The sequence below is a fragment of the Jaculus jaculus genome, chromosome X (assembly GCF_020740685.1).
Source record: "Jaculus jaculus isolate mJacJac1 chromosome X, mJacJac1.mat.Y.cur, whole genome shotgun sequence".
NCBI lineage: Eukaryota > Metazoa > Chordata > Mammalia > Rodentia > Dipodidae > Jaculus > Jaculus jaculus.
In genome coordinates, this window is record NC_059125.1 from 58109793 (window position 1) to 58134223 (window position 24431).

The 24431-nt window shown below is 43.9% G+C and overlaps 1 protein-coding gene across 8 annotated transcripts in view; it reads right to left on the reverse strand.

Moving 5' to 3' along the window:
* Window positions 1–20734, reverse strand: part of Las1l (LAS1 like ribosome biogenesis factor) — a 28483-nt gene extending 7749 nt beyond the window's left edge. For 3 of the 8 annotated variants that reach the window (XM_045140804.1, XM_045140803.1, XM_045140806.1), the window contains exons 1-12: window positions 20438–20734; window positions 19671–19817; window positions 18447–18516; window positions 15530–15611; window positions 13953–14222; window positions 13594–13640; window positions 12465–12574; window positions 10829–10914; window positions 10436–10486; window positions 9993–10199; window positions 9545–9692; window positions 515–1047 (exon numbers count right to left, since the gene is read on the reverse strand). In XM_045140804.1, coding sequence (XP_044996739.1) covers window positions 515–1047; window positions 9545–9692; window positions 9993–10199; window positions 10436–10486; window positions 10829–10914; window positions 12465–12574; window positions 13594–13640; window positions 13953–14222; window positions 15530–15611; window positions 18447–18516; window positions 19671–19817; window positions 20438–20628 — 1942 coding nt within the window. In that variant the 5' untranslated portion in view covers window positions 20629–20734. The remainder of the gene's footprint in view (window positions 1–514; window positions 1048–9544; window positions 9693–9992; window positions 10200–10435; window positions 10487–10828; window positions 10915–12464; window positions 12575–13593; window positions 13641–13952; window positions 14223–15529; window positions 15612–18446; window positions 18517–19670; window positions 19818–20437) is intronic. The other 5 variants (XM_004661012.3, XM_045140807.1, XM_004661013.3 and 2 more) reach the window with 5 other exon arrangements.
* Window positions 20735–24431: the final 3697 nt, after the last annotated feature.

Genomic DNA, 24431 nt, shown 5'->3' on the forward strand with positions numbered 1-24431 from the left:
CACACACCCTAGCCTCACTTTATTCTGCTATTGCTGGCCCTCACCCAGCCCCCCCCACCCCAATATGCTACCTAAATGAAACAACCAGGAATTTGACAGGGGTCCTTAGTACACACTCCATCCTAAGAGGGAAGTCATTTGTCATCCATGTACCTGGCTGCTTCCCAGGCTTACCTCACACTGACTACCTCCAGCCACTTTCTCACCTATTCTGTAGGGTGAAGGGAAGGGCCACGGGCCATCCAGCAGACTACAGTGGTACAGCATGCACCTGTAGTTCCATATACTTAGGAGCCTGAGGTAGAAGTACCTCCTGAATGCAGGAGCTCCAGACTAACAGCCTAGGCAGCATATACCCTATCTCAAAAATAAATAAAATAAAATACAAGAAGCTGGAAATGATGGCAAATACCTGTGCTCCCAGCACTCAGGAGGCTAACAAACACAAAAAACAAAAAAGCAATAGAAGGGCCATCCAAGGATTAAGTGCAAAAAGTAGGTATAGATTCCTTACCAGAGCTAACTTGCCATGCTGAACCCTGCAAAGCTTCTCTTTTCTGGGTCATAATCCTAGCATTCTCAACAGTGAAGGATTCCTGCATGGCCGAAAAAGGTTCCATTTCCATTCTGTCTTCCTCTTCACTATCATCTTCTTCTTCCTCGTCTTCATCCACCTCTTCCTCTTCCAGATCATCACTTTCCTCTTCCTCCTCTTCTTCTTCCTCTTCTTCCTCCATCTGGTCTTGCAAGCCCTTTTCCTCCTCTTCCTCCTCCTCTTCCTCTTCCTCTTCCTCCTCTTGCTTGACATCATTAAGGCTGCCCTGCTGCTTCTGCTGCTGGACCTTATCTCCAGACCCACAATTGGTGGCAGCTTGTCTTAGGCTCCAATTAAGAGTGTCAGGTGTGTATGGACACTTCCCAGTGGGAGTGGACCCTAAGGCTGGCTTTGTCTGGCTGTTCTCTCCATTCTGGGTATAAATGGAACAAATGCGCAGCAGCTTCTCCTGTTCCTCATCAGGCAAGAGTTGCCCCATGGCTTTGAAGACACTGAGCAAAGGGAAGGATGGAGTAGGGAAGTTTCAAAATCTCATGTCTCTCCAGGATTTGAACTTGTTCTGAGTTTCTATATTTGCCTCTGAAAGGCAGTACAAAAGAGTAAACAATGCAGAGACAACAGAATCATGAACCCTGAAACAGCTCCATGACTCACTTACATTCTTATTAAAATGAGGACAATAATGGTACTCAACACCTGGCAAGTGTGTGGCAATATAGTGGGCATGTAATAAATAATAGCTACTAATCTGTACTGAAAATTTAAATCAATATACAAAGTAGCCAATGGGCCTTTCTTGCCCTATAGGCCCACTGGCTACTTTGTATATTGATTTAGACTTTCTTGCCTTATAGGCCCATTGTCTACTTTGTGTGTGTGTGTGTGTGTGTGTGTGTGTGTGTGTGTGTGTGTGTACATAGTCCAGACTTGTTTCAAATTATGTAACTAAACTGAACTTCTAATCCTCCTTCTTTCATGTCTTAAGTAGTGGGATTACAGATATATGCCACTGAACCTAAATCGGTCTTGAGTGTTCTATGACACAATGTTCAGGCTTTTTGCCAAAGAATTGAGCAAGACATGTGGTGGTAGTAGTAGTGGTATTAATAGTAGTACTAAAATGATAGATAGATTTATTAAAAAGTGAAAGAAAAAGCAGAGAATAAATCCCACAGGATGAGAGCAGGCTTTGAGCAAGTACACAGCTCAAAAAACCTCAGATTATTTTAGGGCTTCATTTTCAGGCTACTGGAGGAGGTGGAATTGACTGTTAGGAACAGGATAAGAATGGTCTCCTGTTGTGATTGATAGGCTTGGGTTATGTAAACCCTTCTTCATTACACATGTGCTTTACCATAGTGTGTCTGATTTAAATCATATGCATGCACAAAGTACATAAGCATAAACTGCTAAATAGGGTTTTCCCCTAACAGGTCTCTTTAAGGACAGGTTGGCTCTTACTGTGTGTGGGCTAAATACTGGTTTACGTTGGCCTTGCTCAGTTCTCCTTCTACCTGAAAGTATCTGACCACAAATTACTCAAAAGTGGAGAGGTAATGGGTGCTGCTCTACCAGCAAAGGGTAGACACACTTTTTCCAAGGTGGGGGGGTACTCTAAGGCCTGGGCTGTCTGTATTGTATTCCTGTTTCAATTTCCCCCTGAAAGACTTCTTTCACTAATTCATTAGAGATGCACAAGAGCAAAAACCAGTCTTCCACAATTTCTTTCTACTAAGAAGCTATTTTCTTTGATGTCCTGGAAACTAACTTTTCCTGTCCTTGCCCTGAGGTGATGCCATGCTATAGCAAAATGTTGAAACATCATCTCAGTCATGAATTTCTTGTCCTAAATGATCCAGTCAAAACAACTAGAATTTTGAACTATGTTTTGGAACTCTTCTGAAGTCCTATCAAAGCACCTGATGGCTTTTAGACAAGAGAGGAACAAACTTTGTTAAGAAGTACAAGAGGGAGCTGGAGAGATGGCTTAGTGGTTAAGGTGCTTGTCTGTGAAGACAAAGGACCCAGGCTGAATTCTCCAGGCCACATGTACATGGTGGCACATGCATCTAGAGCTCGTTTCTAGTGGCTATAGGCCCTGGCATGCCCATTCATTCATTATCTCTCTCTCTCTCTCTCTCCTTCTCTCCATCTGTAATAAATAAATAAAAATAAATATTTAAAATATAAAGAAGTACAATAGGCTTGGTGTGGTGGCACACACCTTTACTCCCAGTACTCAGGAGGCAAAGGTAGGATTGCTGTGAGTTTGAGGCCACACTGAAACTACATAGTGAATTCCAGGTCAGCCTGAGCTAGATCAAGACACTACCTTAAAAAAAAAAAAAAAAAAAAAAAAACAGCGACTGGAGAGATTGCTTGGTGGTTAAGGCGTTTCCCTGCAAAGCCAAAGGATCTAGGTTCAATTTCCCAGGACACACGTAAACCAGATGCACAAGGTAGTGCATGCATCTGAGTTTGCAGAGGCTGTGGCTATAGGCCCTGATGTACCCATTTTCTCTCTCTCTCTTCTCCCCTTTCTCTGCCTCTTTCTCTCTCTCAAATACATAAAATAAAACTTTACAAAAGCAGATGGATGTAGTGGTACACACTTTTAATCCCAGCACTTGGGAGGAAGAGGTAAGCGGAATGCTGTGAGCTCAAGGTCACCCTGAGACTCCATAGTGAATTCCAGGTCAGCCTGGACTACAGTGAGACCCTACCTAGAAAAAAAAAAAGGAAAAAGAAGTACAGCAGAACACATGATTTATCCATAGAACAAAGTTTCTAAATAATAAAAATTAGAATAAGCCAGGCGTGGTGGTGCACGCCTTTAATCCCAGCACTTGGGAGGCACAGGTAGGAGGATCACCCAGAGTTTGAGGCCACCCTGAGACTACATTGTGAATTCCAGGTCAGCCTGGGCTAGAGTGATACCCTACCTCTAAAAACATATACATATACATATACATATACATATACATATACATATACATATATATATATATATATATATATATGGTAGTATATATATTAGAATAAACAAGGGGGCTAAAGAGATGGCTCACAGGTTAAATTTGCTTGCATGTGAAGCCTGATTTCCTGGGTTCAATTCCCCAGTATCCACATAAAGCCAGAGGCATCTGGAGTTTGTTTTACAATGGCAAGAGTCCCTGATGTACACATTCTCATTCTCTCTCTCCCTCATTAAAATGAGGCCAGTAGGGCTGGAGGAACGTCTTAGTGGTTAAGGCACTTGCCTGTAAAGCCAAAGGACCCAGGTTCGATTCCCCAGGACCCATGTAAGCCAGATGCACAAGGTGATACATGCTTCTGGAGTTCTTTTACAGAGGCTGGAGGCCCTGGCATGCTCATTCTTTCTCTCTCATAAATAAAGTAGCCAATGGGCCTATAGGGCAAGAAAGGATAAATAAATATACAAAGTAGCCAATGGGCTTATAAAGCAAGAAAGGCTAAATAAATATAGAAAGTAGCCAATGGGCTTATAAGGCAAGAAAGACTATATAAATATATAAAGTAGCCAATGGGCTTATAAGGTGAGAAAGGCTAAATAAATATACAATGTAGCCAATAGGGCCATAGGGCAAGAAAGGCTAAATAAATGTGCAAAGTAGCCAATGGGCAAGGAATGAGAATGATAGAATCCTTCATCCTCTGGGCCTAGCTGAGCAATCTGTCCTCAGATTCAAGGATATGCCTGGAAATGTTCTGGGCTTCTGCCCAGAACACAATGTGTGATTCCTTATGGGAGCAGCTATAAACCCAGCCTGAAACAGGGGGAAGGTTAAAAAAAAAAAAATAAGCCAGGCATGGTGGTGCATGCCTTTAATCCCAGCACTCAGAAGGCAGAGGTAGGAGGGTGCCCACGAGTTCAAGGCCACCCTAAGGATACATGTGAATTCCAGGTCAGCCTGGGCTAGAGCAAGACCCCACCTCAAAAACAAAACCACACAGGGCTGGAGAGATGGCTTAGCAGTTAAGGTGTTTTCCTCCAAAGCCAAAGGACCCTGGTTCAATTCTTCAGGACCCACGTTAGACAGATGCACAAGGGGGCACATGCATCTGGAGTTTGTTTGCAGGGGCTGGAGGTCTTGGCATGCCAATTCTCATTCTCTCTCCCCTCCCCCCCCCCGTAAATAAATAAATGAATAGTTAAAAAAAAAAAAACAGCAGCATTGGAAAGACAAAACAGGATGTGGAAAGGAGGCCCAGTGAGCACAGTAAACTGATCTGTGGGCACTGCAGGAGCTGGGGAGGCAGAAAGCACAAGGAATGGGGTCTGAAGGAGGCTACATGCAGGTGAGGATCAGGAAGACAAGCAATAAGACTGAGCACTGTGCTGCATGTGGCGAGAGCAGCCTGGCTGCAGGACAGCAAGACCAATGTGGAGGAGCTGGGGGAGGAAGAGAAGGCCGGGAAGGGAAAGGAAATGTGTGTTACGGAGCAGATCATATGCCAACTCTGAGAACAGGTGAGAGCTGCCGTTTCTGAAGATCCCTGTAGCAACCACCTGAAGGATGGTCATGTAGAAAATGGCCTAGGCAGGGCGTCCTGAAGGCAGAGAGATCAGGAAGGCACCTGTTGGCACAATTCAGGCTAGCCAGTGAGGGCAGAGCTAGGGCACTGGTGGGAGACAAGGGAGAGAGAGAAGCTATGAGGGATGGTGGACAGACAGGGGACAGGGCTTGATGACTGTCAGGAAGGGTCAGCAGAGAGAACTAAATATGATGATACTGCGCACACAACAGGTAGTACTAGCAGCAAAACCAGTACCAGACGCAGGGCTGCTGGGGAGGAAGGGGCAGAGCATACCTCACAGAGCCTCGCCCCTAACAGGTAGGCAGCACTGCTGGACACAGGGCAAAGTGGAGGGGTGGAAGACATCCTTCTAGTCCTACCAGTGTGATGTGTGAGTGCTGGAGGAGCTCATACAGCGCACGCAGGTTGGTCACATATGCATGGACGCTACTAGCAGAGCTGGGGGTCTGCACACTAAACTGGAACACCCTGTTGGCAGGGCTTATTTCACATTCCAAAATGACACTGATTCAAATTGAATATTGATATTGGCTGGCTGCGGGGAGCTTCTGAGAAGCTTCCAACTTTATTAGCAGAAAATCCAGGGAGAAACTACTCTCTGTGGTCCATTAGCTTGATTAATAATAAATATTCCCAGGCACTTGTTACTGACAAGTCTCCTTGTCACTGCTGCTTCTTATTACCCACCCACTATTCTCCAGCTGACATGACAGGACTGGTAAAATGCACTTCCTTCCTGAGGATGTCTGATGACGGCCTGGGATTGAGAAGGTCACAGCTTTGAACTGCTGGAAGAAGGTAGACTTAGACTTATAGGACACAGGCTAGGATTCCTGTCCCATTATCAACACACCAGGTAATTATCTTATCACATTTTCTTTGTCAAAGGGTATTATTCTTCTACCTACCAAGAATACTGTATATAATTACATAAGTTAGAAAAAACAGCACCATGACTGATACTAATTAACAGTGGCACTCTTTATTTTTTGATTGTGGGGCGGGGTGGGGGGGACGGACAAAAACTGTTCTTTATTAACCTAGTAACAAATGCCTTCTGCTATCATAAACTAGTGGAGCATTATGAAAGACCACAGGGCTGGAAAGATGGGCTAATGGTTAAGGTACTTGCCTTTGAAGCTTAAGAACCCAGGTTCGATTCCCCAGTACCCACATAAACCAAATGCACAAGGTGGCACAGGCATCTGGAGTTCGTTTGCAGTGGCTGGAGTCCCTGGTACACCCATCCTCTTTCCATATATGCCTCTTTCTCTCTCAAATAAATAAAAAACTAAAATTTGTAAACATAAAAAAGAGGGTTGGAAAGATGGGTAGTGGTTAAGGTACTTGCCTGTGAAGCCTAAGAACCCAGGTTCGATTCCCCAGTACCCATGTAAGCCAGATGCACAAGGTGGCACATGCATCTGAACTTTATTTGCAGTGGCTTGAAGCCCTGGCATGCCCATTCTCTCTCTTTCTCCCTCTTTCTCTAATAAATAAATAAAGACAAAATAAAATGAAGACCACAGGACTAAGGAAAGGCTGCCTGGATTCTGGCTATAGCAGACTTGCAACATACCTAGGAAGTTCCCTCTATTTCCCACTTGTATAATGGGGTGATTCGAACTAAATTCCTGATTATCTGAGAAAGGTAGGATCTGTTCACAATGGATCATACCCAAATAAGCTGCTGTATTAATGGCATGTGCTGCATCCTTCTGGTATGCATGGGTTGGAAGTTCTCTATGGTCCGGACTTAAGACTAGCAGCTTCCACCCTGCAGATACTTAGGATTGTAAAGTATCTTGAAGGTCATCTATCCAAACATCTCCATATTGCTCTTTACACTTCCTCCCTCAAGTACATACACATGAGGCATTCCTTTTGCACTTTAAAACTTCCTTGATTTTCCCTGCTTGAAATGCTCAAATGTCTCTCCTTTATTTACTTGCTCATTTGTGTGTGTGTGTGTGTGTGTGTGTGTGTGTGTGTGTACATGTGTATGGGCACTCCAGAGCCTCTTGCCATTGCAAACACACTGCACATGTGTGCACCACTTTTGGGTCAGGCTTTAAGTTGGTCCTGGGAAAATTAGCCAAGATAGTCAGATTTTGCAAGTGAGCGCCTGTTACTGTTGAGCTATCTCTCCAGCCTATCTATCCTTTAAATGGTCTATACTCACCCCCCCAGCTTCATCTAGGACTTGTCCCAGTTTATTACCCATCCATGTCACTTCTACTCTAAAGCTCCACCCATTTAGCATGTGCCTATTTGGTTAATCTCATTTCTAGAATTCTGACCTTGAATGAATGTCAACAAGGCCACATATTTTTTTGCCTTGTAAATTATACTCTGCCTTAAATGCTACTAAGGGTTCAAGAAAGACTTCTGGATCAAACAGAGGGGTTAGGGAACTAAGATGGTCTTGACATCGAGTCTCCTGTTTCATTCATTTCTCAGGCAATGAGTCATCTCCTAACAAGGACAGCACTGTTAATCAAAGAAATACCTTTGATACCATACCTTTCAATTCAATGATCTTTACTAAGGCTTGCTTAATGTCTGCATTTGTGTGGTGTGCTGGAGCAGATAGCTAATGCAGAACTCTTGCTCTTGAAAAGCTTAGGCTAATAGAAAGAGACCCTGGATAAGTAGATATGGCAAGACAAATCTCAGATTTGGAAAGTATTTGGAAGCCAACAGGACAAAGATGATGGTGGTAGGATCGCTGTGAATTCAAGGCCACCCTGAGACTGCATAGTGAATTTCAAGTCAGCCTGGGCTAGAGCAAAACCCTACCTCAAAAAAAAAAAAAAAAAAAAAAAAAGCTGGGCATGGTGGTGCACCCCTTTAATCCCAGCACTCGGGAGGCAGAGGTAGGAGGACTGCCATGAGTTCAAGGCCACCCTGAGACTCCATAGTGAAGTCCAGGTCAGCCTGGGCTAGAGTGAGACCCTACCTCAAAGAACCAAAAAAAAAAAAAAAAAAAAGAAAGAAAGAAAAGAAAAAGAAAAAGAAAAAAAAAGTCTAGACACAAAAAATTGAGGCCAAGTCTGAGATTAAAAGTGTATACCTTTAATTCTAGGATTCAGGAGGCAAAAGTGGGATCAAGATCAGCCTGGGAATACAGAGTATGTTGCAGGTCAACCTGAGCTCAAGTGAGACCCTGCCTCAAAAAAAAAAAAATTATAAGCCTGGTGTGGTGGTGCACGCCTTTAATCTCAGCACTCAGAAGGCAAAAGTAGGAGGATCACCCATAGTTCGAGGCCACCCTGAGACTACATAGTGAACTCCAGGTCAGCCTGAGCTAGAGTGAGACCCAACCTTGAAAAAACAACAACAAAAAAAATGTTACACCTCTGCAGTAGCAGCAATCTGCAGAGCTATGCAGTTTTCTCCAGAAGAGCTCAGTTCCCCAGGCTGAGAAGTGAGGGAAGAAGAGAGGACTAATTCCAGTTTAAAATCTGAAAGTTCCACAAGGCTGAAGGATGAGCAGAAATGAGTGTTGATAAGTGACTGATGTGACCAGCCATTGACAGGACTGACTGAGGAAACAAACTAGATGGAAGAAGGAAATGAAAGGGAGGTTGGGGCACAGGTATAGAACACTGTCATAAAATAGGAGGTTAAGAAATAAAAGGATAAGAGGTGGTGGTCACCAAATGGGATGCTGGGGTGTCAGCTTTCAAGGAGGAACACCTCTGAGTAATGGAAACTGATGGCTATATGCAAGAGAGAATGAAAATCTGTAGAGTTGAGGAAATATAGTGTCAAATGGATCACCCAGATGAAAAGAAAAATTGCTCCAGAAAGCAGGAAGAGAATCAGGTGCTGACAGCTTCCATGAGAATGAGGGAAGTGGCTTGGAGGCAGGAAATGACAGAGAAAGGAAAAGGAGATAATCACAGATATTTATGGGAACCAGCATGATGATTCTAATTGGACACAGACCCTGAAGAGGACTGAGTAAAGGAGACTCACAAGAGATATGTTTAACATGATAGGTAGGAACAGAATCACAAAGATCTTTGAATGTCTGGCTAAGCTTTACTCTGCCAGGAAGGCATTGGGGAGCCACTAAAGGCTTTTGCACAACTATCAGGCATATGTTTTGGAAAGTACTGGCTTTAAATCGGAAGACCTGGGTCCAGAAATGAACATCAGCTACCATTTATTGTGCATCTACACTGTGCAAGCCATATGTGAAGCATTCTCACACTGGACGTAGTTCAGTCAAATCTTAGGCTGAATGATCATAGGCAAGAATATCTTATCCCTTCCTCTCTGGACTCAGTTCTCCCATCAGTCTCTGAGAGGGGGACTGGAATAGATGTCCCCAAAAGGATTTTCCAATTCAGCAAGTCTAGGGCTATATGGCCCTGAGGCTTCCAGGCCTCATCCTCTTACCAGATGGAATTTAAGACTTACAGCTGAAGGAGATGGGGGCTGGCCCAACAAGGTGAGCCCAAGCAGGACTCAACCACTTGGGGCCAGTCAAGGGAGGCAGAACAGTTGAACAGCCTCCAGCTCCTTCTTGCTTCCCATTGGCTTGCAGAAAACCGTCGAGCATTCCGTCCTGAAAGAGAAAAAAGGGTCTGAGAAGAAACCAAATCACCCCCCCACCACACCCAACTTGTGACCTTGAAACCTTGGGCTGTATCCCTCTTCATCCCCTAGATCTCCCACCCTATACCTCCTAAATGCTCAAAGCATTCAGATCGCTTTATCCTAGCCCAGCTTAGCTGGCTCTGGGATTCATGCAGGACCCTCTTGGACAATCCTAAACCTGTAACAAGGGAACTGTCTGCCTGTTGGTGCTTTTCAGAAGAGAGCTGAGGACATTGTCCTGCCTGGGGTAAAGGCTAGTCTCTCTCACCAGTTTTGGTGTTGGCCACGATCAGTTCAATGGTCCATCTAAGGATGTAGGTGGGCCGGATCCCACTGTTCCCTAAGGTTGGCAGCTCAGAGAACATCCTCTCCAGCAGGGCCTGTGTGAAGGTCTGAGAGTGCAGGCCCCTGAGCAGAGGCTGCCAGAACTTAGAGAATGGCTTTGGCACCGAGACGTCATTCAAGTCCATGTTTTCTGGTTTGTGAGGGCAATGGGATGGGAGCAAGAGAGCGAGCGAGCGAGCGAACAAGCAAGAGAGAACACACCCGAGCCCCAACAACACAGTTGCCACCGCAGAACAAGAGGAAAGAGGAAAGCAGAGCAGGGAAAGAGAAACCAGTTAGTATCTAGAAACCAACAACTGATGTAAAATAATAAAGTGTAAAAGAAAAAGAGCTCTGGTTCTGGCTTCAACTTTGTCAGTAACTCACTGTGTGACTTTGGATCAGTACTTTCCCCTCTCTGGACCTCAGTCTGACCATCTGTAACATGAGGATGTTGGACTAGATGACCTCACAAAGGCCCTTCCAGTACTGTTGTTAATAGCTCTTTAGCTAGTAGCTAAATCACAATTACCAAGGCACAATAACATTAAGACTCTTCCACTTTATGCATTCCACCCCATGCCATACCATCCCATTCCACCCTAACCACAGCAACCTCAAGACAGCCCCACAACTACTTATCAGCAGAACCACCTGGTGCACTCAACCAAGAAAGCTGAGACTTAATGCTTCCCAATCCCCACCTCCCCAGCCCACCTCTGGTGTTCTTACACAAGAAACACAGAACCCTAACGTTGCAGTGGACCCCCCGGGCCCTACCTTCATACTCTATCTGCAAAGCTGCCAGCTGCTCAAATGTGGGAATGAGGAAACCATCATCCAGAAAAGCATCCAGCACAGCATTTCTGAAACAAGAGGATACTAGTTTATCCAGGAATGGTGGCACATGTACGTAGTCCAAGTTACTCAGGAGCAGCACTTGGGAGGCTGAGGTATGAGAATCACTGTGAGTTCAAGGCCAGCCTAGACTAAAGTGAGAACCTACCACAAAAAAAAAAAAAAAAAAACGTATGGATGACTGGGGAGATAGCTCAGTGGGTAAAAGTGTTTGCTATGCAAGCATGAGGACCTGAGTTCAGATTGCTAACACCCATAATGTTACACATAGCCTACACCTATAATCCCAGTGCTAGGGAAGGAGAGACCTATGGATTCTCAAAAACAAGGTAGCATTCAGATAGCCAACTTTATTTTTTCAAAAATATTTTATTTATTTATTTGCATAGGGAGAGAGAATGAATGTGCATGCAAGGGCCTCTAATCACTCAAACAAACTCCAGAAGCATGCACCACATTGTGTATCTGGCTTTATGTGGGAACTAGGGAATCAAACCCTAGTTCTAGGGTTAATCTCTTAACCTCATGTAGCTCAAAACTAAACTAGTAGCAGCAAGCTAACTACTCCAGAGCTAGTTGCTTCCCAAGAGCCTCTCCTGGCAAGCCTAGAGAAAATGATTTCCAAGATACCCCCAATAAAATATCATTGTTTACTTATCTTCCCGTTCTTTCTTTCTTCTCTCCTTCCTTTCTTCTGGTGCTGAGGATCAAACCCAGGGCCTCATGCATGTAAGGCAAGCATTCTACCACTGAACTATACCCCTGACTCCACAAGTTCTTAGTAAACAGTTCTCCAAAGCCCTTTCTATCTTAAGTTAGGTAGAATGCCCCCTGAGAGCAGGAATTGAGCCCTACTGAAAGTAAGGGGTACATACATGGCTATACTGAAAGAGGAAGAATTTTGTCTCTAGGAGCCAAGCCCTGAAAAGGACCTTCCTCTGCCCCCACCCCAACCATGACTACTCAAGAGATGCTGACACCCTCCAACACCTGTTTCAAAGCATTAACTAGCTGTACCCAAGAACTAAGCAGTGAGGTGTTAAGGATCAAGTGCTTTTCCTACTTGTATACAGTGCCGTATTACACACAACAGAGAGGAACAAGGCTGGTCAAGGGATGGATGACAGTGGGAATTCCTGCTTCTGGACATTCTCCTGACACAACAGGCAACCTTCACTGGTAGCTGGCACAGCCGGGGGCAGAAGAACATGCAGAAAACAGGGCCAACTGTGTGGGGGGCGGGAATTACCCCAGGGATTTCCTACAACAGAAGTTACCAAGCTAGGATACAGAAACTGATTTCTTGTCTTTGAATGGAACCCAGGGCCTTGTGTATACTAAGCACCACTCTACCACTGGGCTATATTCACAGCCTTCTTTTGTTACCATTTATATTGATACAGGGTGTCACTAAATTACCTAAAGTGGCCTTGAATTCATTCTGTAACCCAGATTATGTAATACCCCTGCCTCAGCCTCCTAACAATCTGGGAATATGGACCTGCACAACAAGGCCTGGCTTAGAAACTAACTAGCCCCTGGTTACAGTTTTACACACCTGTTCTCCCATGAAATGCCCTTGAGTTCTGCCAGGATGCATTCTACACGTGGGGATGGATTACTCCAAATCTTAATGGCCCGAGGTAAATGCCTAAGTTTCTCCAGCACCTGACGGCAAAGAGGGTCCCATCAAAATGCTGACTCAGCAAGGCAACCCAACCTCAATTCCTCCAGAATGCCTTCTCATAGAATTTCAACAGTGCCTTTCAGCAAACAGAGCAAAGCATGTAAGGGGGGTCCACAATTCCCATATTAGCCCAACAACTAAAAATAACCACTCTCTCCTCTTCCTTCTCTCCTGCCCCAAATGCTCTGTGGCTGCCAATCATAAAATACCTTAATAAAAAGATGTCCAATAGGAGTACTTGGTTGGAGATAGGTAGAGACATTTGGGCCAAGAAGTAAGAAGTGAGGGGAGGCAATGAATTATTTTTATCTAAGCAAGAAAAGTCAGAGGCCCAGGTGTGTATCCTGGTTTTACCATTAACTGTATATGGGAGCTTGGTTCTGTCCCTTTACTCATTCTCAGCTCCAATGTGTCTGTGAAAAGGGAGAGTAAGCCAAGTGGTTTCTTTCTGAGCCTTTCTATTAAAATAGCATGCTGGCCAGGCATGGTGGCACACACTTTTAATCCCAGTGCTTGGGAGGCAGAGGTAGGAGGATTACCATGAGTTCAAGGCCACCCTGGGAATACATCATGAATTCCAGGTCAGCCTGAGCTAAAGTGAGACCCTGCCTCAAAAAATCAAATAAATAAAAATAAAATAGCATACTGATGCTCACCTGATCTAGGGATGCTCCTGAGTTTCCATCTGCTGGCCAGCTTCAGAACTGCAGGTCTACAACCATTCACCCAGCTATCTATACCCATAGGACAGACTGTCTGCAAACTTCATCACCTGCTCCTTTCCATCAGTATGGTGGGTCATGTCATTAGAGCCTGCTCTGCTTCCCTCATTCCTTGTTCCCCTCCTCCTCACTTTCCCAGGAATTCCTTCATGCTTTGCCACTTTTCTTTCAAATATTTTCTCAAGAATTCTCTCAGGTAGCTGGCAAAAGCAAAAAAAAAAAAAAAAAAAAAAAAGTGGCTAGGGAGGGTAAGAGTATATCAGGTCAAGGGCACTTACCTTAAACTGTTCCTCTTCATATGATACAAGCAATTCTCGGGATCTTTCTGAAAATAGAATGGGGAAACAGATGGGGCCACCATCCCAGCCACATTTCCTGCTAAGATTCTGAACCTCTTATACCTCATTTCTTGAGTTATAAATTGAGGACAGTTCTTTTCCCATCTACTTCACAGAGTCCAAGAAAGATGAGGTAACCACTACATCATAGAAACTAGCAGAAGATGGTTTGTGGAACTAAGTTTTAAAGCTGAGACTCACCACAGTCCATAGGATATGCTAAATCAGGGAGTAACTCATACTAACCCTAAGCCCGAGATTTCCAAGCTCGTGGGCCCTTTTACTCCATGCACACCTACCATATAACTCCTTATGTCTCAGAGTCTTTTCACAAGGAGAATCCACCTCTTCATTACTTTTATTGTCTCCATCACCCCTGACATTCAACTCAGCACCTTTCCCTTCATCCTGAGGCTCTGATTTTGGTTCCACATCTTCAATAACATTATTTTCCTCTTGTTCTTCTATTTGTCCTCTGTCCTCCTCCAAATCCCAGGTGTCTCTCATGCTATTCTCCAATTGATGACACCAGTATGTCTTCTGGAGCCAGTTCAGTACAAAGTAACAGCCTAAAGGAAGAGAGGAAAAAGGCAATGTCATAGGACCAACCAAAGGCAAACAGCTAGCAGGTCCCCAGCTCTGTGGTTTCCATTCTCATCTAGTGCACATAATGGGAAAGCCTAAGGAATAGTTAGTTCAAAGACTCAAGTCTCAAATATTCATATATAGCTTCTCTCCCTCTAAGCTGTCTGTTGTTTTCTCCTGTTCACCAGAATCTTTCCCAGAAAAGAAAAACAACACAAAACAAACAAGCAAAGCCTAATACTAGACTTAGACATGGGATACTACATAAAGCAAGAGGTGATAAGTGGGAGATCTGGAAGCCAGCCACACCAGCTAGTTACAAGGCCTTAGCCAAGTCTCATCCTTTCTCTAGATCTATTTCCTAAGTATAAGGGAGATGGTTAGATCAGGGTTTTTTGTTGCTGCTATTGTTGTTGTTGCTTTGTTATCTTTGTTTTCAATGTGAAGAAATGGATAACCAAGTAACTCCTGTGTTCATAACTATGTTTGTGGCTTACTCCTCTCAATAAACCCCTTCCATCCCTATTGCAGTGAGGCTAATGAGGTATACAGCAGAAGCAAAATTTAGGAGAAGGCAAAAACAAAACCTGAAATCAAGCTATCAAAAAGACCCAGAAAGCCAGGTATGGCAGCACATGCCTTTAATCCCAGCACTCGAGAGGCAGAGGTAGGAGGACTGGCATGAGTTTGAGGCCACCCTGAGACTACATAGTGAATTCCAGGTCAGCCTGGGCTAGAGTGAGACCCTACTTCAAAAAATAAGACCAGGGCTGGAGAGATGGTTTAGCAGTTAAGCATTTGCCTGTGAAGCCCAAGGACCCTGATTCAAGGCTCAATTCCCCAGGACCTATGTAAGCTAGATGCACAAGGTGGCACATGCGTCTGGAGTTTGTCTGCAGTGGCTGGAGGCCCTGGTGGGCCCATTCTCTATCTATCTGCCTCTTTCTCTGTCAGTCTGTTGCTCTCAAATAAAAAATAAAAATAAATTTAAAAAAAAATACCAGCCCAATACCCTGCCAAGCCATATTGGAGCCTGAAGCAAAAGAACTCAGTAATACTAATATTTTTTCATTTTTCATACTTTGCTTGTAGAAGGTTTTTCCACATGAAGATGTGTTTATCTTGATCACTAAGCTTAGATAACCCCTTAAATTTTGTGGCCAAGACAGATCTTCCTCCCTGCCCTTCTTTGATTAAAGACATATACCACCACGCCCAGACCTCCCTGCTCTTCTAATCCAAATAACATCAGCCCAAACCTTTGGACTTAACTGTAATTAGTATACCTCACCTCTGCGGCAGTCATTTATATGTGGCATTTTCTTGTGGGTCAGCTCATGGCGAAGTTCAACAACCCAATCTGGAATATTCACCTGATTGGAGATAAGGGATAAGTATAGAAACCAGAAAATATTAAAACTGGAAGAAACTGAAGAATGTATTAACCTGGTTATCCCTCCCATTTTACAGATGGAATAAGTCATGTCCTGAGAAAGGATTCCAATCTTCATGTGAAGATTAAAATCCAGGGTTTGATTATATTTTATGGCTGTGTAGAAATGGTTTTGAAAATCAGGAGTCATCCAACCACCAACCATGCTTTAAGGGATTTCTGTGAGTAAGCATTAGCAATTACCTTCTCCAGCCACCCTCTGCCTTTTCCCTCTCCCTATATACCCTTTATCCCTCCATTCTTCCCATACCTGCCCTCTGCCATACACAATCCAAATACTTATTCAAGGCAGAAATATCTGTAACTTTCTTGCTGCTTGGCAGTCTCCTCCCTTACACTGTCAGTTCTGAGAGGAGGCACTTTAACTGCTACCCTTTTTTGTCCCTACGCAGTAGTACGTTCAGAGTCCTCACCTTCAATGGGCTACTCCCAGAATTAGGGCTGGCCAAGCCCACTGAGATACAAGTCATAAGGATCAAGGGAGCAACTCTGCTTCTTTCAGAGTGCTTGCCTGGCATGCCCTAAGGCTCAATTTTGAGTCTCAGCACTGCCTAAACAGGGCTGGTAATGTGCACCTGTCACGCCAGCACTCGGGAGATGGAGGCTGGAGGATCAGAAGTTCTAGGCCATCCTCAGCTACTTAGCGAGTTAGATCCTACTCTGGGTTAGACATACTGATATAATAGAAGCTGAGGTCCAAATGGTCCCCGGTTTTTAAAAACAAAAAATTATATAAAGTTCAAATGATCCCTCTGGCCTTAATTTTTTATTTGTATGGGGAGACACAAAGGTAGACAGAGGGAGAAAATGGGCACCCCAGGGCTTCCTGCCACTGCCAACAAACTCCAGACACAAGTACCACTTTGCACTGGGAACTGGGGAACTGAACCTGGGCCATCAGGATGCAAAAGCAAGCACCTTTGACCTCTGAGACAACTCTACAGCCCCTCCCCTTATTTCTTTAATCTCACACTTTCACTAAATTCTAAAGCAAGACTGGGGAAGTTGTTATTTGCCCACTCAGCCATATAGTCCAGGAGAAAACAAGCTTTTCTTTCCTATAGTAGTTTAAGTTGTATTTGAGAGCTACTAAGGGCAAGCTAGCTTTCAGTACCTTTTCTGGCACTACTGATTTTTGGGATCACAACTGAGAAAATGTAACTGTCCTGCTCTCCTCACTCACAGAAATCTCACCCATGTACTAAAGTAGTTGGCAAGGGATATTACTTTTTGGAAAATACTATACCCTGTTGTATTTACATTATTTTCAGTTGTTAAAAATAGAACAAGGGGACCGGGCATGGTGGCACACACCTTTAATCCCAGCACTTGGGAGGCAGAGGTAGGAGGATCACCATGAGTTCAAGACCACCCTGAGACTACAAAGTGAATTGCATGTCAGCCTGAACTACAGTGAGACCCTACCTTGAAAAACAAACAAAAGAAAGTAGAACAAGGGAGCTAGGAGTGATGGCACATGCTGTTAATCCCAGCATTTGGGAGGCAGAAATAGGAGGATTGCCATGAGTTTGAGGTCACCCTGAGACTACATAGTGAATTTCAGGTCAGCCTGAGATAAAGCGAGACCCTACCTCAAAACAAAAAGCAAACAAACAAACAAAAAGTAGAACAAGGGGGGATGGCTTATTGGTTAAGGTGCTTGCCTGACCACCTGGGTGTGATTCCTAGTGCCCATGTAAAGCCAGATGCACAAAATGGTGTATGCATCTAGAGTTCATTTGCAGTGGCTAGAGACCCTGGTGTGCTCATATTCATTCATATACTTTCTCTCTCTCTTTCTCCTTGTAAATAAACAATTTTTTTTAAGTACAACAAGCAGGGGCTTCGGAGATGGCTCAGTGGATAAACGTGCATTTTTGCAAAACTTCAGTTCCCCATTATCCACATAAAGCCAGATGCACAAAGTGGTGGATGTGTCTGGAGTTTGAAGTGGCAAAAGACCTGACGTGTGGGTGCACACACACATGCACACACATACACACACAATTAAAATTATGAAAAGTGGGGGAAAAACTAAAAACAGAATTACAATAGGATCCAGCTACATCATTTCTGGGCATATACCCAAATGATTCTAGGTCAGCATACCATAAAGACACTTATAAATTCATGTTTACTGCTATATTGTTCATAATAGCTACCATATGGAACCAGCCTCACATGAATGGATATAGAAAATGTGGTACATATAACAAATGGAATTTTATTTAGCTGTAAAGAATTAAATAATGACATTTTCAGTGCAACAGATAGGATTAGACATCAATATGTGAAGTGAAGTATAACACATGATTTCTCACATATGTTAGAATTCAGACTTAAATTTATATATGCATGTTTGTGTCTTTAGGACATGAAAGTAGAAAGGAGACTATAAAAGGACAGGAAGAGGTATAAAGGGGGAGAAGAAAGAATGTAATTGAATGGAATGTAAATGACAAACAAACAAAAGGAAGGACTATTTAGGGGGAGGAAAGGCAAAAGAGGAGAGAGGGATGGGCAGTGGGGGAGTGAATAAGTATGACATACATATATATATATATATATATTTCTTCATATGCTAACTATAAAAAATTCAAAAAGAAAAAAGAAATTGGAACACCCTGGAGTGCCCACTGGGCTCAGCTGGTGGTGATAGGATGAAATAGTTTGTTTGCAAACCTCACCACCTACCCCACTTAAGGAGCCTTCCTGGAGAGCCAGAGAATAATTAATACCATTTTATCATACATACCTCCTGAGCCAGGTATCTGAGGGGGAGCTTGGCATCCTTTGTCTTCCTCTCTGAGATAAGATTCACAAACCTGGGATTGGGGAAGAAAAAGTAGCAGAGCCAAAAAAAATTTTACCTGAAATACCTTGCTAAGTTACACCTTATATATTTCTGCAACCTTTCTGGCTGACCTCTACTTATGGTAGGTGTTAGCTAATGTATACTTCCATCTACCTCAACATTTACTGAGATCTCCTCCCATACTGAAGCCCTGTGAAGGAATAAGACACTATTCTGGCCTTGACAAGTTTGGTCTAGAATAAACAATCATGATATAACATAACATAACATATGTTATAGATGCTAGAACTACATCAGATGTTTATGGAACACAGCTATATGATAGAGACAATAAGAGGAAAGAACATCAAGAAAAAGGGAACAATATGCAATGATAAAAGGGGCTTTTCAAAATATTTTATTTATTTATTTAAGAGAGACAGAGAGATAATGGACACACCAGGGCCTCTAGCTACTGCAAACAAACTCCCGATGCAGCACCACCTTGTGCATCTGGCTTACGTGGGCCCTGGGGAATGAAACCTAGGTCCTTAGGCTACGCAGGCCTTAACTAAGCCATCTAAGCCTCTCTCTGGCCCATAGAAAAAGTTTTGACATATGAAACAATTCAGTGGCAACACCACCATATGTATGAAATAGCTAAAACTACCAGTGTGATTCACTTTGTAGTACAGGAACTCCCAGTGCATGTCTTCTTCACTTACACAACTCAGCAATCTCTATTTTCATAGAGGAAAGATGGTGCTAGATACACAGATGGAAGCAAGGATGGAAAATCTACAGTTATAGACAAGGGAAATGAACCATTCAGAAATGTTCCTCTCAGTAGGGAGTAAATGGGGAAGGAAAAAAATCAGACTGTCAAAGCCACATGAGGACCACCTAGACCAAATGATCTGAATCCTCCTCCCTGCCATATACCTAAAGGGGAGGGAAGAAGAGAGAGAGAAGATATCCTTTCTGGACAAAGAAAACAGAATATGTTGGCAAGGTGACAAAAGCTGTCCAGTTAAACAATCACAGGTTGACCCATAATCAGAGAGGACACCCCCCCCCAGCACTTTTGGTTTCACGTAGCACTTGAAGCCAAGCTTTGCTTATTACATGCTTATCCACCTCCAGTTCCCAAAGCCAGCCCCCACTTTTATCCCATGCAGGCCTTACCTGACCAATGCCATGCCATAGAGCAGTCTAAGTTCATCCATGCCCAAGCCACCAGTAACATCCATGAGCTTACAGCGTATCAGGTCAGCAGTAGAAGCCACTGCCAGGGGGAGTTCGTTGCCTAACCTAAAGGGCCACAGTCCAGCACTATCATAAAAATGTTGTTATATTCTCATTACATACTGGCTCAAGAGTACAAGTAGATACAAGGTGAAAGAGATGGCTAATGTCGCTGGAATCCAGCAGTAATAATACAGCCTGAAAGGCTACAAGACACACAAGAGGATGCCCCTCCCCCAGACTCAACAACTGTATGGATACACCCCTTTATTTTGCTCTGAAACTCTACTTAGCTAGAGAAGCCCTATAATAATCCCTTCTTAGCCTGCCCCCGTCCTGATCAAGTGGATTGAACAGCCACGCCCATCCCGCACCACACCAACATGGTTTTTCTTGTAAGGCTCCCTTTCTAACTGGAATCAGAAAACTATTCTAGAATGTTAATCCATTACTTTAGCCCCAATCTTTCTATTTTGTAAGCAACGATTAAATTTCATAGATACAACAGGATTATTGAAACACACGTCTTGTTCATTCCCAGACAGGTTAAGAGTTTGGTTGTAACTTTCCCTTAGACACCTGGGAGAATGGCACCATTAGACAATTTGGAGAGGAGAACTACAGATAATTAGGGCTTTCAGGAACTCGACACAGGAACTGGTGAAGCACTAGCAGCATGCAGGTTAGAAGGCTGTCTTCTGTCTTACCTGCTCCTCCACACAGTAATGCGGTTCAGTGCATACCGCTGCAATTTCTGATCATCACAAAATAGATAGACCGTCACCTGGTCCCACTCGGCCCGGTTGAGCCAGGAGACTACGATGCTCTGGGAGCCAGGTGCAGACGATCCTTTCTCTTTGACGCACTTTCGGAACCACGCGCGCCATACCCGATCCATTCCCTAGGGACCCAGACCTGCTCCAGTCCTCCGATTCCCACCAGAACCGAGATGGAAGGACAGTGCTACAGCGTGCCTCAGCTCCTTCGTCCTAACTTGCTACTTGCGCTCTAAACGGCCGCCGTCTCAACAGCCAATAGAAGAGAGTGACCCCGAAGCAAGCCCGCCTCTCAGAGCTAGTGTGGCCAATCGGAACGTGGGACATGGAAGGACCCTTATCACGTGAAGAAACTCGTCTTCGCTAGGCGGATGTGTCTTTTCAAAAAGCAACCTTACCACCAACAAACGTTCAGCTTCTAGGTTCCGCGAATTTTGGGGGTAGGTTTGGATTGCCTTGTAGAAAAAATATGTTGCGCCCCTTGGTGGTCCGCAGAGGACTTGTATCAGACTATTGTAATTCCTGAAAATATGGTTTAGGGTGTTTTTTTTTTTTGGTGGGGGGGGGGTTCGAGGTAAAGTCTCTCCCTGGCCCAGGTTGACCTGGAATTGACTATGTACTCTCAGGGTGGCCGTGAACTCAGCTTGAACACGAAGATCCTCCTGCGTCTGCCTCCCAAGTGCTAGGATTAAAGGCATGCAGCATCACGCCCGACTTAGGGTATGTTTTTATATCAATGAATCAGTACCTAATCAATACCCTGAAATAGAGCTACAGAAAAAAATATCGTGTATATAAATAGGCATGCTTAGGTTGAATAGAATCTCCCTTCTTTAAAGTTCTAAGGTGCCCTGACTTCTAAATTGGTATGAGCCTATGTGAGTAGGAGACCAGTGGCAGGCAGGACCATGGGTAGGACAGACAAGGTTGGTTATTGTGGAGGGTGACTATGAGCAAAGTGCAACGATATACATGTATGAAAATGTCATAATGAAACCCCATATTTTATTTTATTTTATTTTATTTTATTTTTTGTTTATTTTTATTTATGAGCAACAGCAAGAGAGAGGGAGAGAGAGAGAATGGGCGCGCCAGGGCCTCCAGCCATTGCAAACGAACTCCAGACGCGTGCCCCCCCTTGTGCATCTGGCTAACGTGGGTTCTGGAGAATCGAGCCTCGAACCAGGATCCTTAGGCTTCACAGGCAAGCGCTTAACTGCTAAGCCAACTCTCCAGCCCCCATGTTTTATTTTGTTGTTGTTGTTTTTACTTTACTCTGTGAAAACCCTTATTTTATAAGCTTAATAAAAATAAATAAAAGCCAGGCCTAATGGTGCACACCCTTAATCCCACCACTGGAGAGGCAGAGGTAGGAGGATCGCCATGAATTCGAGGCCAACCTAAGACTGCAGAGTAAATTACAGGTCAGTCTGGACTAGAAGACCCTGCCTTGAAAAACCAATAAATAAATAAATGTTAATAAATAAATTGGTACCAATATTTTGCTTATTTTAATGTTTTATTTATTTGTAAGCATAGATAGGGAGACACACACAGAACAGGCATGTCATGGCCTCCAGTCACTGTAAACAAACACCGTACAATGCACCACCTTGTGCACCTGGCTTATGTGGGTCCTGGAGAATTAAACTTGGGTCCTTAGGCTTCCAAGGCAAGTGCCTAAACTGCTAAGTCACTTCTCCAGCCCAATGTTTTGTGTCTTCTTTTATTAATTAATTAATTAATTTTTTATAGGGAGAAAGAGAGAGAATGGGCACCAGGGCCTTTAGCTGCTGCATATGAACTTCAGTTACATGTACTACTTTGTGAATCTGGCTATACGTGGGTCCTGGGAAATCAAACCTGGGTCCTTAGGCTTTGCAGGCAACTGTCTTAACTGCCCAGCCATCTCTCCAGCCCTATTTTTTTGGGGGAGGGAAGGAGGGTTGAGTACAGAAACCTGGGTTCTAGTCTTTTCTGTGTGTTCTTGGACAAGTCTCTGCTCACATTTTTTATTTTGAACAGTGAGGATTTATGTCTGGTCTCTAATTCTCTACCATAGATTAAAATTTATGGAGTTTAACTCTCCCAGCTTTCTAATGCTGTTGGTTTTGTAGGAAAAAACCCCCACAGGGGTCCCCACGCTCTGCCCGGATAAGGCGACACCCCAAATCACTCACTCACGAGAAGCGGTCTTGATGCAAACTGCAAGAGGATTTTATTCCAAGCGCGCTGGGGCCCACAGTCCTACACCTCACAGGGGTAGAGGACTGCAGAGCCCCGAATGCAGGAACAGGACAGTTTTTATAGGGTTTCTAACAAAACCTGTGCCTTAGACCAATCATTTTCTAATATTAGGAGCCCCGCAGGGTGTTAGCCAGTCAGTTGGTGCCACCCCATAGTTTCTAAGCCAATTAGTTTATGACCTTGGTGGTCAGCATTTGCGCAGGTCCTTGGGTGGGAGTAGCAGAGTGTGGTTCCAGTCTCCTATGACCTTGGAGGTCAGCACTTGTGTAATTCCTTAGGTGGGGGTAGCAGAGTATGGTATCAGCCTCCTATGACCTTGGTGGTCTGAGGCAGGCTGCTACAGCTTATGGTGCGAGCTACTAAGGCTAACAGTGTGGGCTATTAAGGCTTATAGTGTAAGGCTTATAGTGCAGGCTATTTACAGAAACCAAATAAGTGGTTCACTTCATTACTCATTTCCCATCCTTGAGGGCTATCTCATGCCCTTTTACCTAGTTTTATATTAGGAGTGGGCTCTGATGTAATGAGAAGAGGGATTCTTTACTTGCTTCCAACAGAGAGTAAAGCCTGGAGTTTGAGGTATGCAGGGAGCCCGCTTAAGCTCCCCTTGGAGCGTGATAGTATTTCTGAGCTTCTGACTTCTTGGGCCTTTCAGTTTCAACACCCACTAATGCATACTTAGTTTTTCTGCCTAATTTCTTAAAATTTCTTGGTGGCTCATCCCTGTAATTCTATATTTGGGAGGCGAAATAGGTTTTCAGTAAGTGTAAGGACAATCTCGGCCTTGTGAGTTACAGGACAGTGTAAGCTACCACATGAGAACTACTCTCACAAAAATTCCTTGGAATTTTGTGCTTCTGATATTACAGTTATACTTAAATATATTTAAGATTCTGCCCCAATCCTTCTCCAGAATTTACTTTCCAATGTAGCACTTTATATTTTATTTATTTTTCATCTATTTATTTGAGAGAGAGAGAGAGGCAGGCAGACAGACAGAGAGAATGGGCGCACCAGGGCCTCCAGCCACTGCAAATGGAAAAAACTCCAGACATACGTGCCACCTTGTGCATCTGGCTAATGTGGGTCCGGGGGAACTGGACTGGGATCCTTTGGCTTTTCAGGCCAATGCCTTATCCTGTAAGCTATCTCACCAGCCCCCAATTTAGCATTTTTGGAGAGAAGAGTTGGTAACAATTCATTTTTTGAATGTACCTTTCTTCAAACAACTTCTCCTAAAATGTCATTTGCCTATAGTTTTTTGTTGTTGCTGTTTGTTTGTTTGTTTGTTTGTTTGTTTTTCAGGATAGGGTCCCACTCTAGCCCAGGCTTACCTGGAATTCACTCCTACCTCTGCCTCCCAAGTACTGGGATTAAAGGCATGTGCCACCATGCCCATCTTAGATTTTTTTTTTTTCAATTTGGTTTATCAAGGTAGGGTCTCACTCTAACTCAGGCTGACCTGGAATTCACTATGTAGTCTCAGGGTGGCCTCGAACTCACGGCGGTCCTCCTACCTCTGCCTCCCAAATGCTGGGATTAAAGGCGTGCACCAACATGCCCAGCGCCTATACTTCTTTTAAATCTGTATGACTTTCTCATTAGCCCTACCTAAAACATTCTACTTTTCTCCCTCTTTCTGACAAATCACTATTCATATTTAAATATTCAAGATAAA